Raw genomic sequence first — 17,227 nt, 5'->3', positions numbered from 1 at the left:
GCTGTTGTTCACACACCGGGGATCAAACAGCGAACCGCTCTGCTAAGAGCTTCGGCTTGGCCACGTCACCGCCGCCAATGCCACCTTACAACAATCCTCGACTCAATCTACATCAGTGGTTCTGAAACCCTTAAGTGCAAGCCTTGCACCCCTTTGGTTCTCAATTGTAACAAAAACAATAACGATGTTAATGAATACACAGGGTTTGATTAAACAAAGTAGTTGTACTTACTTACTGCTTACTTTGTGTTTCGATGATTTATCTTCGAAATAAAATCTGCCCACGTCTCGCACCCCCAGGTTAAGAACCACTGATCGACAGAGTGGTCCAGATGTCTTGTGACACCCCCCCCCCCCCCCCATTGAACTCTATGAAACGTATTATATTTTAAAAGTAAGGTTTATTTAAAACAGAAATTAATACTCAAGGTAGAAACCACCACACTTTACAGGCCTACCTACAAGTCAACACGCAGATCACAAACTACCAGTCGACACGTTCATCTGTAGGCAGGAGGATAATAGAACACGACGTCTGAAACGCTCTTCCTTCCCATATTATAAAGCCACTGAAGCTCTGCAATTTAAAATTGAAATTGAAAACTCATTTCTTTAGAACTGCTTTTTGTGTGGAGTTTGTTGTCCTTCCCCCACACCTCCGATTAACACGGTTGGGTACGTACGGTGCGAAAGAAGTTCAACACACGGTTACATGCAGTATTTCGGGCCGTATCTACGGTTGTCCACCTCACCATAGTCCACTTAAGCTCACGGTGATGTTGGAGGGTTTGGAGCCGATGGTGACCGTGATCTCCTTGCTGTAGTTGAAACGCGTCGCCGGCCAAACGAAAAGTCTGAGTCCCAGCCGCGTTGCCCAGAGCACCGCACTGGTACCGCAGCCACAGTCATGCGAAATAATCCCAGGGCTTAAACCCCTCGCTGATTATTTTCCAGTTCGCTGGTAAGTGGCGCGGGACTATAAGTAGCCCACAAACCGTAGCGAGAGGAGGCATACTGGACGCGGTGTGCCGGGTTGCGCGGAAAAGACGTTTCCCGGGTTGCCGAACCGGACCGACGGACATCCCTGCCAATGGTGGAGCCAGGATTTTCAGGTACGGGGGGCAACCCCTCCAGCGATGAAAAATGATAGAGGAGTTGTTAGTAAGTAAGGACTTGTCCCTTGCTTTTTATTCAACGCGTGTGTGGCGATGGCGCAGCCATCGATCGAGGGTCGAATTCGAACCGCGTTGTGTGATCGGCATCGCGCTCGCTGAAGGTGAATGCTTTCAGGTATGCCTTCAGGGAAGTCGTGTGCTGTATACGCAACTGCGCACAATTCTGTGAGTCCCTTATAACTGCTTTGCCGTTACTTATTGCCAATTATGGACTCACACTATTGTCCTATCATCTCATAGAGTCCCTGGCACGTCATAATATGCTACAAAGTGGCAGTGGGGGTCACAAAATGCCGATTTATTACTAAGAAATCCCAATGATCCGATCGAAATTAGGGATTTTGATCGGATCATCACTCCCCTCGCTCGAGCCAGGCGTCGATGGCCTCGAGGTTTCCCCGCGGGTCCTCGGCCCAGTCGCGGTACCAGCGCAGGCCCGCGATGGCCTCCCGGTAGCGCGGCCCGGCGGCGGCGCGCCACTCGAGGAAGGCGTCGCGGTCGTAGCGGCGCGCGGCGCGCGTCACCGCCGGGTAGTCGATCAGCGAGCGGAGCGCCGCTTCGAGGCGAGAGGTCAGGTGGGGTCGCGACGCCGACAGGTCGCGCAGCTCCTCGGGGTCGGCGACGAGGTCGAAGAGCTGTGGCCGCGTCGCGGAGGAGGAGGAGGGCCCCTCGCCGTAGGCCACGAGCTTCCAGCGCGACACGCGCAGCATGTACGCCGACTCGTTGAGGTCGCTGCCGTGAAACTGGCTCAGCGCCCAGCGGTGGCCGCGGGAGAGTTTGACGAGGTCACGGCGAGCGGAGGAGGTCGCCTCGTCGTCGTGCTCGTTTTCATCGGCGTCGTTTTCAAGGTTGTAGTTGGTTGCGTTATGAATGCGGTGCTGGCGACGATGAGGACGACGACGGCGGCGATGTTGAGTTTGGTGTCGCCGTTGGTTGCCATCAGCGGCATGCTCACTACCGACGGTGATGGTATTTTGGGCAGCGTGATGGCGGTGATGACGATGGTAATTATTTCGATGCCGTTGAAGAGATTGAGGTGCGTGGAAATTTCTATCACCGACGCCGTCATGAGAAACGCCACCGACATCATTATCACGAACGCCGTCACCGCCGCCCTTCCGTGCGCGCGCCGTGCGTCCCCGTCGCTCCAGCAGCTTGAGCAGAGACGTCCCGTTGAGACGCGGGTCCACGGGCAGCCCCGCTATGTCCATCATGGTCGGGTAGATGTCCACGAGGGACACCAACGTCCGCTCGAGGACTGACCTCGTCGTCCACTCACCACCGCCACGACTGCCAGCACCACCAACACCAGCACCACCAACACCAACACCACCATGACCACCACCAGCAGCGCCTTGACCACCAGCATAGCTGCAAGTGCCACCTCGACCACCACCGGTACTTTCGCCACCATCACGACCACCACGACCACCACCTTGACCGCCACCGCCACGATCGCCACTACTGCCACCGCTAAAACCACTGCCGCCATCACCACCACCATGCTCACCATCACCGTCATTGCCACCACCACCAGCAACACTGCCGTCACCACAACCACCGCGACCACCACGATCGCCACCACGGTGCTGCTTCCGCGGCCGCACCCGGGGCCCGGCGATGACGAGCGGCACGCGCGCGCTGCCCTCGTACATGCTCATCTTGTAGTACTGCCGGTGCTCCAGCGCCAGCTCGCCGTGGTCGCACGTGAACGCCACGTAGGTGTCGCCGCGCAGGTCGAAGCCCGCGGCGCCCAGCGCGCGCACCACCGCACCCAGCATGGCGTCCGTCTCGGCGCACATGGCGTAGTAGGCGGCGCGCACCGCGATGATCTCGTCGTCGGCGAAGGGGCCCGAGCAGTTCTTGACGAAGGTGGCGTACGCGTCCGAGGGGTGGGTCTCGTCGGGCGGCAGCCAGCGCGGCACCACGACGGCGCCGCGGCGCACGCGGCGCAGCCAGTAGGGCGACGTGCGGAAGGTGGAGGCGCCGGCGTTGGGGCCGGAGGACGGGGTCTTGTACGGGTGCGGCAAGTTGAGGCCCAGGTAGAGCGCGAAGGGAGCTGCGGAGGTGGAGGAGGAGGAGGAGGCGGGGGTGGTGGGGGGGATGGAGGAGGGAGGGGGTTGGAGGAGGAGGTGGAGGAGGAGGAGGAGGTGGAGGAGGTGGTGGAGGGGATGGAGGAGGAGGTGGAGGAGGTGGGGGTGGTGGAGGGGATGGAGGAGGAGGTGGAGGAGGAGGAGGAGGCGGGGGGTGGTGGAGGGGATGGAGGAGGGAGGGCGTTGGAGGAGGAGGTGGAGGAGGTGGTGGAGGGGATGGAGGAGGAGGTGGAGGAGGAGGAGGTGGGGGTGGTGGAGGGGATGGAGGAGGAGGTGGAGGAGGAGGAGGAGGAGGCGGGGGTGGTGGAGGGGATGGAGGAGGGAGGGCGTTGGAGGAGGAGGTGGAGGAGGTGGTGGAGGGGATGGAGGAGAAGGTGGAGGAGGAGGAGGTGGGGGTGGTGGAGGGAATGGAGGAGGAGGAGGAGGCGGGGGAGGGGATGAAGGAGGGAGGGGGATGGAGGAGGAGGTGGAGGAGGAGGAGGGAGGAGGAAATGTCACCGGTTTCCAAAATGTTATGAGTTTGGAAATGTTGGTGGACTATATATAACCAGCATAGAATATACAAATATGGTACGATCTAAATTGGAGTACAGTAAATAAATGGCGTGTAGTGTACAATTCGCGTACTATGTACCATAAGTGTAAAATGTATTACCAATGTACATTGTTCAAATATAGCATACGATGTATAATCAGTGCACAATTATCCAACAGCGTACAAAGTGCGATTAGCGCAGAATGTGCGCCCAATTACTGTGTGCAACGTGTTCTCTGCATCGTTGTGTCGAATAATGACCACGTTCTTAATATTTCCACCCCAATGCCACGCATTTAAACAATACATTTAGCTCAACCCCAACTCACATATGCTAAGCATTATAGCCACGTCTTTATTTAATCCGTGACCCATCCCTCCCCATCATCACCCCCCCCCCCCCCCCCCCCGGGACAACCGAGAGAGTCGACGACCGTCACCGTCATCATCGTTAACTCTCGACCAGCGCCGTCTCCAGCTGGATGCCCGAGGTGGTTCCCCACCGCCCGCCACGCGGGGGTTGGTGCCCACCTCTCCCGGGCGCCACGTCGCGGATCCAGCGGACAGCGCGGTCCGTGTTGTTCCAGTCGCGGAGCTGCACCCTCCGCGTGCGCTCGCCCCCCACGAGCTGCGCGCGGGGTCTCGGCTCCTGGCGCAGCAGCAGCCCCGGCACGCCGCGCGTCCACGCCTCCACGCGGTTGCTCAGCGAGTGTCCGCCCGACGTGAAGTCCGTCTTGCCGAACACGGCCGTGGTGTAGCCGGCCTCGGCACGCAGGCGGTCGAGCCACGTCGTGTAGCCTGGCGCGGGTCAGGGGTCACCGCCGCGACATCGTTTACCGTGACACGACAGCAAGGTGCAAGATACGATGTTGACGGTGGGTTTCGTGATACGGTGCGCGCATCGCGTTGCTCCTGTCACCCTGCACTGCAGGTCGCGGTGGAACTCTGCAGCAGCAGCAGCTGTACGACTCACCCACCTCCTCTTCGCTACACCGTGGAGCAGGGCCAAAGATTTGAATTCGCAACCTTCCGCTTGCAAGAGCCGCTCACTCCACCACTCACTCCACCGCTCGCTCGCTCCACCACTCACTCTCTCCAACGCCCGCTCCACCACTCACTCGCTCCATCATTCGCACCAACACGCACTCTCTCGACCGCTCGCTCCACCACTCACTCACTCCCCTGTCCACTCTCTCCACCGGTCGCTCCACCACTCGCTCGCTCGACCGCTCGCTCCACCGCTGAGCCACGTGGCCGGTTCGCGTTGACGGCCAACGACGCGACATCCCCCCCCCCCCATGCACCTGGCGGCAGACACTTGTGGTTGTTCCACGCGGCGGTGACGTGGGTGTGAAGTCCGCTCCAGAGGGCGGCGCGGGACGGGCAGCACACGGGCGAGTTGGTGTACGCCGTGGCGAAGGCCGCCCCGGCCGCCGCCAGGCGCGCAATCCACGGCAGCGGCACCGGCGACCGCGGCGCCGTCACGAGCCGCCCGTCCATAGAGTCGCAGACGACGAGCACGATGTTGGGCCGAGCTGGGGTGGAGGGAGACGAGGAGGAGGAGGAGTTGGACGAAGACGAAGACGATGATGGCGCCGGACGAGACGCCAGCACCAGCGTGAGCGCGAACGTGGCCGCAGCGCCGGCCTCTGTGAACATCGCTGGGCTGCACGGCTGCAATCGAGAGAGGATTGGTGGGGAGCGTCGAGTGACCGGGTGAGGTTTCCACCGATGGATGATCCTCACGCCGGGTGTCTCAACATGCTCGAGAGGAGGTCGCTGATTTCGGATCAACTCGAATGCGTAGAAGAGAAGCAATGTTGTTAAATGGATGTCATCACTTAAAGCAGGGGTGGGGAACGTCCGACCCGCGGGCCGTATGAGGCCCACGAAATCATTTGGTGTGGCCCTGCCAAGGCAACCGCAGGCGGGACTCGAAATTCAATAAATCTAGAAGTAAACCTGGAAAAGCAATTGCGAGTAGCAACATCATCAATACCAGCTAACATCACACGCCTCACCAAAGAGAAGCAGTTCCAGCCATCACATTAGGGGTGAGTTAATTAAATGTTTGACCAAATATAACAGGCCAATTTTAAAGTTGATAATTTTGTATGGCCCGCGAATTATGTTATGAATATCCAAATGGCCCTTGGCAGAAAAAAGGTTCCCCACCCCCTGACTTAAAGTAATCCATTGAGTAGTTTAACAACTTATTGGGTGATCCTGCTCTTGCGTTGGCAGTGATACACAAGCACACACTCTCAACACATTCCTTCATAACACCGTGGCCTTAAACCAACAAATATATAATCATCGACGTTTCTAGTATTGGCAAAGGGCTCGTTGGGAAAGAGGAGCGATCAACGGAGACGTGCAAAAGGGAAGCTTGAAAACACGGGATTCTGTGAGAGAAACAAAAAATAAGTTGGGAAAACAAAAATGAGACTGAAAGAATCGGGGGACACAAACACAAGCTGCGATCGACGATGTCGTCGAAAGCAGTGGGCGCGTGGAACCAGCGGCAAAAATAAATAGATCGGCGTAGTGTAGATTGGCAACTCACAAAATCTTCTTGGTTCTGTCGGTAAAGTCACGTAGAAGGGAAATAATAAAATAATAAAAATAAAGCATTATAAAATAATTCTCACGACGTTTCGGCCACAACGCAAGCAGCCGTCCTCAGATGAAGAATAGGTCTGTCGGGAAGACAGCGTCTCATTCAGACGCTGTCTTCCCGACAGACCTATTCTGTCGGGAAGACAGCGTGGCCGAAACGTCGTGAGAATTGTATTTTATTATGTTTTATTTTTATTGTTTTATTATTTCCCTTCTACGTGACTTTACCGAAAGAACCAAGAAGATGAATCCCTGCAGTCACGAAAGCTTTAAATCGAAACTCACAAAATGTCAGCCCTTTAAGAGGAACATGGAAACATAATGCATATGGAGAGAGACATAATAACATCGGTGGAGGATTTTTCTGCGGATCTCAAACTGTGTTGCGGACGAAGAGGAGGTCGTTTCAGATGTCACACCTGAAGGAAGAGGATCAATTGTCCTGCACAGGGTGTGAACATGGGGAAAGCTTCTGGGACACGTTGGGCGTACAACAACTGCAGACATCATGAAAACGGTGTGGGACCCGATCTGCAAATGTTTGCAACATACCTGGAGGCCCAAGCCACCCACGTGTTTACACGGGAACTAAAAACCCGCATTCATGGAATGATGGCTGCATCGGCTATACTTCTTATGGCCACGGAGGTACGGTAGTTCACACTTGAATTAGAGACTCGTTCGCATCTTCTCCCTGTGTGTAACCACGAATGTTTCAGGAAGGTCACTGGGATCAGAAATAATGGTAACATTCAGAGGCCGACCCAACACGTTATGGGCAAGAGCTACCTCGTAGAGGATATTTGGCCAACTCTTCCTCTCTGGGCCAGACATCTTATCTGGGAAGACACACTTTACTCCACCTGCCGATCGACTCACTGTGGTGTGCCCATTTATATACTGCCGGGGGGACAGAGGCGGGAAGAGGGAAGAAACAAACTTGACCCTCGTTCTAACTTAAGGTGTTTTCTTGTTCATGTTTTTGCGGTTGCGGTTGCACCCGATTCAAGAGCCGAATGGCTCACAGGGCTATACCTAATAAATGAAAAAAACTGAAACTGAACTGCGGCGCCAAGAGATCGAATGGGCAAATGCTAAAACCGTTCCAGCACACGCAGCTCTGCGTTGATGCAAAAATGCACGTGCGGTGCGTGGTCATTTTAATGAAAACCCCGAACGCGAAACTAGAGAAGACAACGATACCCACGCCTGGGACCGTCGCCTGAACGGACTATTGGGGCAAGTGCACACAGCACAAGGGTGGCACAGTCGGGTTTTTTTACAATCGGGTTTAATTGTCTTTTTATATTAAACCCGATCATCTGAAATTGGGAGAAATGCGGTTTAATTGGTTCTAATTGCAGAACCGCACTTCGCCAACTTCTCACCGATGGGCTTCGTCCATTCCAAGCTGAGGAACTCACTGGCGGTGCCCACGATTGTGGAGGAGCTCCTCGTGTTCATCAAGACCAACCTGCCCGCCGCATTCTACGACTACCCCCCGTGCCCGACGGCCCCGAGTACGATAGCAGCACCGACGAGGAAGCAGCCTAAGCCTTGGATCAGAGTTTCGTATTCATTAAACCAGGTTTTAATTCCCCGAAATCGGGTTTAATTGTATTAAAGAAAAAACCCGATGCCTGTCGCTGGAAAAATCGGGGGTTTTCCACCCATGACACAGCATTCTCACGCTCTCACGAATGTGTTGCGTGCATTCAATAGCCGTCGATGTCCACTAGGCGGCAGGGACGTCACCACGACGCTCGTGCCAGGAGAGGTGCACAAAGACAAACATCCCCCGTGTAGCCTTTAGAGACCGTTGGGGCAAGTGCCGTTAGTGAGTAGCACCTATAAAGACCGGCACGGCGCACGAGGGGGTGGGTGGCCAGCACCACGCCCGGCCGCCTTTGTCTCCCCAGTGGTGATTTACACACCGCACCAGGTACTCATTTGAGGCTGCGTCGACCTAGGGGAAGGCCCAGGGCCAGTTCAGATATTCGTCACTGGTGTTGGCCGAGAACTAACCGCTACATTACCGCTCCCCACACAAAATATACAGACAAAGATCCCCCGTATAGCCTTAACAGACTGTAGGGGCAAGTGTTGTTAGCGAGCACCTATGAAGGCCGGAACGGTACACGAGGGGGTGGGTGTGGCCAGCACCACGCCCGGACTGCCTTTGTCTCCCTAGCGGCGATGTTTACACACCGCACCAGGTACTCATTTGAGGCTGAGTCAACCTAGGGGAGGCCCAGGACCGGTTCAGATTATCGTCACTGGTGTTTGCCGTGAGCGGGAATCGAACCCAGGTCGCCAAGTTCGTAGTGCAGCGCGCTAACCGCTACACTACCGCTCCCCACACACGCATGCACATACACGCATATATGTACGAATACGTACACATGCAGAAGCATGTACAAAGCACAGTGTGCACAGAGACAGAGGCGTGCTGGGAATGAAGTGCCATGAGCGGGCACCTCTGAAAGCCAATACTGCTCACGGCAGGGTGGTGGTGTGTGGGCCAGGACCACGCCCGGCCGCCTTTGTCTTCCCAGTGCCGATGAGTTGACCACGAAGCGAACGACCAGCGCATGCGCATATATGGGACAGGCACATAACCACAAATATGTGGTTTAAAAAAAACACATACAGTATGGTACAGATATATAATTCATAATATAATTCATAACTTTATTACAAACGTTTGAACACTCGCGCATCCAGACGTTCGGGAACGACAGCTTGGCATTCGCCAAAGCGCGTGTGCCAGGCTAGGTGCACAATTTGAGTGCCACGTGAAGTGTGAAAGGCTCGTTGGCATGAGCATTTATAGTGATACAAACATAATGATCCCCCGTGTAGCCTTTACAGACTTTAGGGGCAAGTGCTGTGAACGAGCACTTATGAAGGCCGGCACGGCACACGAGGTGGTGGGTGGTCAGCGCCACGCCCGGCCGCCTTTGTCTCCCCAGTGGCGATGTTTACATATTTGAGGCCGAGTCGACCTAGGGGAGGGCCCAGCACCGGTTCACATATAATCGTCACTGATGTCGATGGCCGTGAGCCAGGTTCGTAGCGCTACATTACCGCTCCCCACAACACGTAAACTATTGTGTGTGGGTGTAAATGTGTGTGTGTATGCGGGCGTGGTGCTGGCCACCCACCCTCTCGTGTGCCGTGCCGGCCTTCGACAGCACTTGCCCCAACAGCCTGTTAAGGTTCATACAGGGGATATGTGTTTTTGTGTGTGTATGTGTGTGTATGTGTGTGTGTAAATGTGTTTAAAGTTTAGAGATGTGAGAGAGAGTGCACGCGTATCTCGCGCTCTCACCGCGAACAGAGTGCAGCTTTCTTCTCGAGATCAAATCGCTCTCCCTCCCTCTCCTCTCGCTCTCCTCTCGCTCTCAGATACACAGAGATACACACACGGGCTGGTGCGTCACAACTACACAGACACACACAAATACAAAGATCCCCCGTAAAGTCTGAACAGACTGATGGGACAAGTGCTGTGAGCGAGCAGCACTGTGGCACACGAGGGGCTGGGTGGCCAGCAACCACGCCCGGCCGCCTTTGTCTCCCTAGTGGCGATGTTTTTACACACCGCACCAGGTACTCATTTGAGGCTGAGTTGATCGAGGAGAGACCCACAACAACCGCCATTCGCCACTAAGTGGCTGTGACGTCATCACGGCGCTCGTGCCAGGCTATGTGCACGTTAAGGCCACGTGAAGTGTCGAATGCCGGCTGGCAGGGGGGCACGGGACAGACCCAGGTGCCATGGGTTGATTGAAGATAACTGGCCTGTGGCCGCTATTGTGCCAACTTCCTGCGTTTTATCCCCCCGGCGAACCACTCGTTGTTGTGAGCGTCGCTCCTCTGCCCTCCGTTGTTGCTGGAGGGCGACTGCCTCCAACTGCCCAGTAGCAGCAGCGTCCTTCACGAGCCTCCTCCACAGAGGCCGATCTTGACACCGCAACGGCGAGTCCACTCAGCTTCACATCCATCTGTACCGCATCAGCTCCATCTCTTCTCGAGCCCGTGTCGTTCAACCCCCTCCCCTATACGGCCAAACAGAAGCTGCTTGGACACGCGGTGGCTGGGCATGCAGGCGACGTGACCCAGCCAACGCAAGCCTCCTCTGCTGGAGGAGCTCACCAATGATGGGATACTGTGTCCAGATATTTCAAGTATCTAGGAGCCTCTCACACACAGAGACACACAAAGACACGCACACAGGGTGGTGCCTCACATACACACACACAGACACGCACATGGTGGAAATGAATAAACAAGACTTGGCCTGTTCCCCGTTTATTTAAATGGAAAATGTCAAATGCCACCGAGAGGGGGAGAGAGAGAGACGTGGGGATGTGCACATACGCAACAAAGTAAAAGTTGCCCCCCACCCATATAGCCTACATAGACTTTTCGGGCAAGTGCTATTAGCGAGTACTTTAAGATGTTTTCTTGTTCATGTATTAGTTTTTTGTTTGTTGCGGTTGCACCCGATTCAAGAGCCGAATGGCTCACAGGGCTACACCAAATAAATACAACTGAAACCTTTGTCTCCCGATTGGCGATGTTTACGCATCGTACCAGATACTTATTTGAGGCTGAATCGACCTAGGGGCAGCCCAGGACCGGTTTAGAAATTGGCTGTCACTGGGAATCTTAGCGCAGTGCGTTAACCGCTACGCCACCGCTCCCCCATACTCAGCACACAACAATGACACACACACATGAGCGCACACAATGACACACACACAACGAAAACACACAACAATAAACTCGTGCTTCTAAAAGGCCACACAAATTAGACGCGATGTGTGGCTCTTTGACTTGCTAAAGCGATTTGTAAAAAAAAAAAATCCAGAAATCCAAAATGTTTTTCAGTCGGGAATGCGAGGGTCAGGGTGGAGTGGTGGCGCAGTGGTTAGCGCACTCCACTTTTGAACCCGGCGATAATGAGTTCGATTGCCGGCCACGGCTAACACGAGTGGCGAGTGGTATCTGAACCCTTACTGTGTGACGACCTTCAACCTGCATTGACCAGCGTGGTGAAGTATGGTCAAACACGTCTCACGACCGACGCGGTGTGGGGAGGCCTTTATCCAGCAGTGGCTTGATTACTCGGCACTATCACTGGGTGAGTGTAACGCGAAAATATGCCGTCGCCAATCTTTAAAAAAATAAACACGTACCACACACATATATCCTACACACACACACGTACACACAAACACAGTAACACACACATACAAAGATCCCCCTTATAGCCTGATCAGACTGGTGGGGGCAAGTGCTGTTAGCGAGCACCTATGAAGGCCGGCACGTGGCACACGAGGGGGTGAGTGGCCAGCAACCACGCCCGGCCGCCTTTGTCTCCCTAGTGGCGATGTTCTCACATGGCACCAGGTACTCATTTCGAGGCTGATGATCACGGCAATGGAAATGATTATAAATATAATCATTGACGATTGTGAGCTCATCCTCGTTCATATTTTTAAGTTAAAATGTGATTCTCTTTTTTGTTTAAATCACGGCTGCGACAACCTCCAATCTAAAATTGATGACGACGAGGGACGGACAGAAATCACGAACGCGCGCGCGCGCTGTGCGGCTGATGGAAGGGGGTGGAGAGAAAAACAAAAATCGATTGCGTAAAAACAGCTCCGCACACCCTGCAGAGTTGGACCCCTGCCAAGGGGTCGGTTTCACCACCTCGGCTTTTTTGGCCGCTGAGTTAGGACTCCAATAATGTGTGACTGTTCGTCGAGGTGGCAAAGAGGGGGTTGTCTGTGGGAGGTAGTTGGGGCTGGCGGCAGCAGGAGCGTACTGGTGGTGGCTACTGAGATGACCAAGGCTGATTTATATAATTAGGGGTGGGGGGGGGTCAGTGAGGGCCGGGAGCAGTGAGGCTACGGCTGCTCACTAAGATGACCGACGGAGATTCATTCAGCTGGTGGGCACTTTCTGTTTGTTCGTAGCGGTTTTCTGCTCGAACACATTTTTTCGGGGTTGCTTGCATTGCCTTATTCTTCACCTTCTCTCACTCTGCTCAACACTTTTACGGCTGTCCTTCTCTGTATACTTGGGGGGTGGGGTGGGGTAGTAGTAGCAGGAGGAGGGGAGGGGGGGGTCAGGTAAGGATTTCAACGTTAGAAGGTGTTCATTATGTATCCCGTAATTGGTGGCGGTCTAGAGCGTAGTGCGCGCAACGTGAGCCGCCCGCGTGATTAGCCGTGACGCGCGTGGCGGTGTGGCAATGTGTGCAACGATGTTGACGTTGGCCGCAGGGCCCTCCTCGTCTCTCCATATTTTACGAAACGCCGCTCGACTCGAGGCTGGCTTGGAATTTGGGAGAATTATATTATCGGTCGTAAGGCGCCACAGTGAACATGAATTATGATTATCATAGCCGCTACATTGCTGTAGTTTTGCGAACACGTGTGTACTTATTCGGAGGTCAGGATAAGGTGAGATGGATCTGGCCTGGTCGAAATAAAATAAAAAACAGCGTTCCGGACTATTCCGGCTGAGATTAAGAATTATATACATATGCGGGCGGTAGATTGTTTGACCATACTTCACCACGCTGGTCAGTGTGGATTGGTGAAGGGAGCACAGTTTGTCTCACCTCACACTGCGTACTGGTTTGGGATTTATTATCCAAGTAGAGCTTCTCAGGCCATCATCCAGCAGTGGATCGATCGTGGCCGATGATCCAAAATTATACGGGGGGGTGGGGGGGTCAATACATTCGCCTTTTTCGTGATTCGATCCCAGAATGTTTTTTTTTTTTCAAATAGTTGATGAATGTAGCCGCCTCTCGCGGCTGGGGAAGATCAACGTGGCATCCATTATACATACAAAATATGTATACAGATGTAGTGACATTGAATGAGTCACTCTAGGGCGTGGCGCTGGGAGATTGGTAGACAATGGAATTATGGGTAGCAGCGCGTTCTACCAGTTGGACCCGTGGGCCAAGCCCGGAGCCTTCTGGGGGATCCAGAAGGGGGCGTGGCCACGCTGGGGAGAATAAAAGGCGAGCTCCGACTCACAGTCGGGGCTGCTGCCATCGGGAATGGAACTCGTCGTGCTGCCGCCGTCGTGGTCTTCGCCTCTTCAAGCTGTGGGTCTGGAAGAATGTTGGCTGTCCCGACCCGGTGTCCCGACCTGGTATGGAGTTATCCCCTATGGCTGTGATAACGCCTCCTACTAGTGTCTCTAAATTAGTACACTACACATGTGTAGCGTCCTCCTCGGTGTGTGTGGTGCACACACTCAGTCGGAGACGAGGTAGTTGCAGTAGGCATCGTCTCTCTCTCATTATTCCATTACACCAACTCCAGCCTCCTCTCCCATGACCACGCTGCCGTACAGCCCGGCCTAGACACGACCCTGACCGCGTTGCACCGACGGCGTCGACCGAGACGGCCAACAACTGTCCGGCCGCGCAATGATCAGGCGAAGACAGCGACGACGAAGGCAGCGACAACCTCGACGGTGAAGACGAGACAAGTCCACTCCCAGAACCGGCAGCCCAGAGCTCTCGGGCTCTCCGTTGCTTTTATTCTACTCGGCGCGGCCTGGCTCCGCCCTGACCGCGCCTTCCTTCTGGAACCCACCAGAGGGTTCCAGGGGGCTTCCCGATGAGGTCTTCCGTGACCCTTGCCCCAGTTCCTCCGCCCTGCCGCACACACGCCATGTATTTGCTCGGCGGCGCGTGCACTAACTGTCCACCGCAGTTGTCGCAGCTGGACGGCAGTCGGCGCTGTATCACTACACATGTACCACTACGTGCACTTGTTCGACCTCCACGCGTTATTTGCGCTCATGTTTGGATCTCGCCCCGAGGCCCCACGAGGACCCTCTATAATAGCGGCACTTGTTGTTGTTGTTATTGTTGTTGTCAGGTCGCACAGGTGGCTTGCTCAGGGGTAGAGCGAGCGGCTCGCAATCAAAAGGTTGAGCTTTCATATCCTGGTTGGAGGGCTGACTCAGCCCATCATTCTTCCGAGGGGGGGTCGATAAAATCACGAAATAGGTACCACTTTCTGGGGAAGTCAACAGTGGTTGGTTGACATACTGGTTCCCGTCATAGGAATATGAAATCGGCACTAGTTCAGGGCTATAAACATGAGATGAGCACCACATCGACGCTCATGTGAGCAGGAAATCACATGTGGATATGAACACTGGACGGGCGGTTTTTTGATTCGTAGGCATAGGTGGGACAAAGTCATTGTTATGCAAGTCCAAGTCGAGTCGCAAGTCATCAAATTCATGACTCGAGTCTGACTCGAGTCCAAGTCACATGACTCGAGTCCACATCTCATAGGTGGGACAAAGTCATTGTTATGCAAGTCCAAGTCGAGTCGCAAGTCATCAAATTCATGACTCGAGTCTGACTCGAGTCCAAGTCACATGACTCGAGTCCACACCTCTGTTCGTAGGTAATCAGTCATTATGGTCATTATCATCACCACGATCATTATCATCACAACAATCATCAGGGCAGTGACGCGACCTAATGGTAGCGCGCTCGCCGCTTGTTCACAGTTCAATGCCATCGGCCGCCCTGATAAATACTGCTTGTAATAATCAGAGCAATACTACACGCCGTCTGCTTCACATTGGACGTTAAAGATCTCTTGACGTCATTCGTAAAAGTAGGCCATTTGTGCGCCGGCGCCAGGGTCCAAATTTGCCAAATTCGAAAATGACACCGCAAATTACTCCATTGGGTATTCTACACAAAGACAAAGATCCCCCGTGTAGCCTTAACAGACTGTTGTGGCAAGTGCTGTTAGTGAGCACCTATTAAGGCCGGCACGGCACACGAGGGGGTTGGTGGCCAACACCACGCCCGGCCGAGTGGTGATGTTTTACACCGCACCAGGTACTCATTTGAGGCTGAGTCGACCTAGGGAAGGCCGAAGACCTGTTCGTCACTGTTGTTGGCCGTGAGCGGGAATCGAACTCGGGTCGCCGGGTTCGCAGCGCAGCGAGCTAACCGCTACACCACCGCTCCGCATGCACACACACACAGCAGCAAACATCGCCCCCTACTGGCAGATTAATGCCCCATGTCACTCTTGCAAATGGGACGCACCCCGGTCTCTTGAGTTCTCGCCACCTGGTTAAAAAACAATAAACTTGGGCTTGATAATTTTTTACCACTGTCACCTTTTCACCATCGTCACCACCACCACCACCAGCCTGAACAGTCATCACGATCGTCTTTACCACCACCACTACAATTATCATGTTAAGCACCATCGTGTATTCATCATCATCATCATCGTGAATTCCGAATCGAGGATCAACAAGTGGTGAAGCCACTGAAAATCAACATTGCTGCGTTTAGTTATATACGGGCGGCCTGGGCCTCGTCATAGGAACGTGGCGTTTCCACGAGCTGACTCGGGACCGAGAGTTAACACGAAAACCTCGTGGCTCGTGCAAGGACGCAACTAATCTTGTACACGTCACACGCACTAAAATAACCTAAATCACACACACAAGCAATTCTGCAAAGATCAAGTTACAAAGACATTCATAACAAGGACACATTCCAGTGCGTATAACCTTTATATCGGGACAAGTGCTCTTCGTTAGCGAGCACCTATTAAGGCTATAATACTACGCCTGGCCGCCTTTGTATATAGAGTGCTGATGTTTATATACACAACAGCAAATCGTTTAAGGCTCATTCGACCTAAGTCCGATGCGATGAAGCTTGTCGTGTGCCCAGGACCCGTGCTGATATCACCCGCCACTATTTGTTGGCCGTGGCCGGGAATTTAATTCGTAGCGCAGTGCGCTAACCACTGCGTCTCCGCTCCAACCCGCACGCAAAGACAAAGATCCCCCGTATAGTCTTAGCAGACTGTTGGGGGCAAGTGTTGTTAGCGAGCACCGATGAAGACCGGCACGGCACACGAGGGGGTGGGTGGCCAGCACCACGCCCGGCCGCCTTTGTCTCCCTAGTGGCGATGTTTACACAGCAGGTACTCATTTGAGGTTGAGTCGACCTAAGGGAGGCCCATGACCTGTTCAGATTATCGTCACTGGTGTTGGCCGTGAGCGGGAATCGAACTCGGGTCACTGGATTTGTAGCGCAGTGCACTAACCGCTGCACTACCACTCCCCACTCACGCATACTCTCACACACACGCACACACTCACACATGTACACACTCACGCATACTCTCACACACGTACACACTCACGCATACTCTCACACACGTACACACACGCATACTCTCACACACGTACACACTCACGCATACTCTCACACACACGCACACACTCACGCATACTCACACACACGTACACACTCACACACGCACACACTCACGCATACTCACACACACGTACACACTCACGCATACTCACACACACGCACACACTCACGCATACTCACACACACGCACACACTCACGCATACTCACACACACGCACACACTCACGCATACTCTCACACACACACGTACACACACACACGTACACACACACGCATACTCTCACACACGCACACACTCACACGCATACTCACACGCACACACGTACACACACACGAACACACTCACACGAACACACTCACACGTACACACACGTACACACACGTACACACTCACGCATACTCACACACACACACACGTACACACACACGAACACACTCACACACACTCACGCATACTCACACACACACGTACACACTCACACGTACACTCACACGTACACACGTACACACTCACACCCGCATACAGCAGCAGCAGCAGTGCGCGTGTAGG

The 17,227-nt window shown here is 54.1% G+C and overlaps 1 protein-coding gene across 2 annotated transcripts; it reads right to left on the bottom strand.

Moving 5' to 3' along the window:
- Nucleotides 1-381: 381 nt before the first annotated feature.
- Nucleotides 382-9,993, bottom strand: LOC144729695 (arylsulfatase K-like). 2 transcript variants are annotated; one of them, XM_078610129.1, is made up of 4 exons: nucleotides 9,754-9,993; nucleotides 5,108-5,477; nucleotides 4,335-4,601; nucleotides 382-3,234 (listed from the first exon to the last, which is right to left on the bottom strand). In XM_078610129.1, exons 2-4 carry the CDS (start codon nucleotides 5,460-5,462, stop codon nucleotides 1,529-1,531), a joined length of 2,328 nt encoding a protein of 775 aa, XP_078466255.1. In that variant the 5' UTR covers nucleotides 5,463-5,477; nucleotides 9,754-9,993; the 3' UTR covers nucleotides 382-1,528. The 2 variants fall into 2 exon arrangements, with proteins under 2 accessions (XP_078466255.1, XP_078466254.1); XM_078610128.1 differs by lacking the exon at nucleotides 9,754-9,993 and adding an exon at nucleotides 9,587-9,745.
- Nucleotides 9,994-17,227: the final 7,234 nt, after the last annotated feature.

The sequence above is a fragment of the Lampetra planeri genome, chromosome 33 (genome assembly GCF_965212315.1).
Source record: "Lampetra planeri chromosome 33, kcLamPlan1.2.h2, whole genome shotgun sequence".
NCBI classification, from domain to species: Eukaryota; Metazoa; Chordata; class Hyperoartia; order Petromyzontiformes; family Petromyzontidae; genus Lampetra; species Lampetra planeri.
This window is presented reverse-complemented; position numbering and strand designations above follow the sequence as displayed.

What these genes read in the sequence shown, in the direction of transcription:
- LOC144729695 (XM_078610128.1), bottom strand. Translation starts at nt 9,646, where the DNA reads ATGAACCTTAACAGGCTGTTGGGGCAAGTGCTGTCGAAGGCCGGCACG. An exon ending in CCACAAGTGTCTGCCGCCAG is followed by an intron (nt 4,602 to 5,107) that starts GTGCATGGGGGG and finishes GACCCGCGCCAG; the next exon opens with GCTACACGACGTGGCTCGAC. An exon ending in CGACGTGGCGCCCGGGAGAG is followed by an intron (nt 3,235 to 4,334) that starts GTGGGCACCAAC and finishes CCACCTCCGCAG; the next exon opens with CTCCCTTCGCGCTCTACCTG.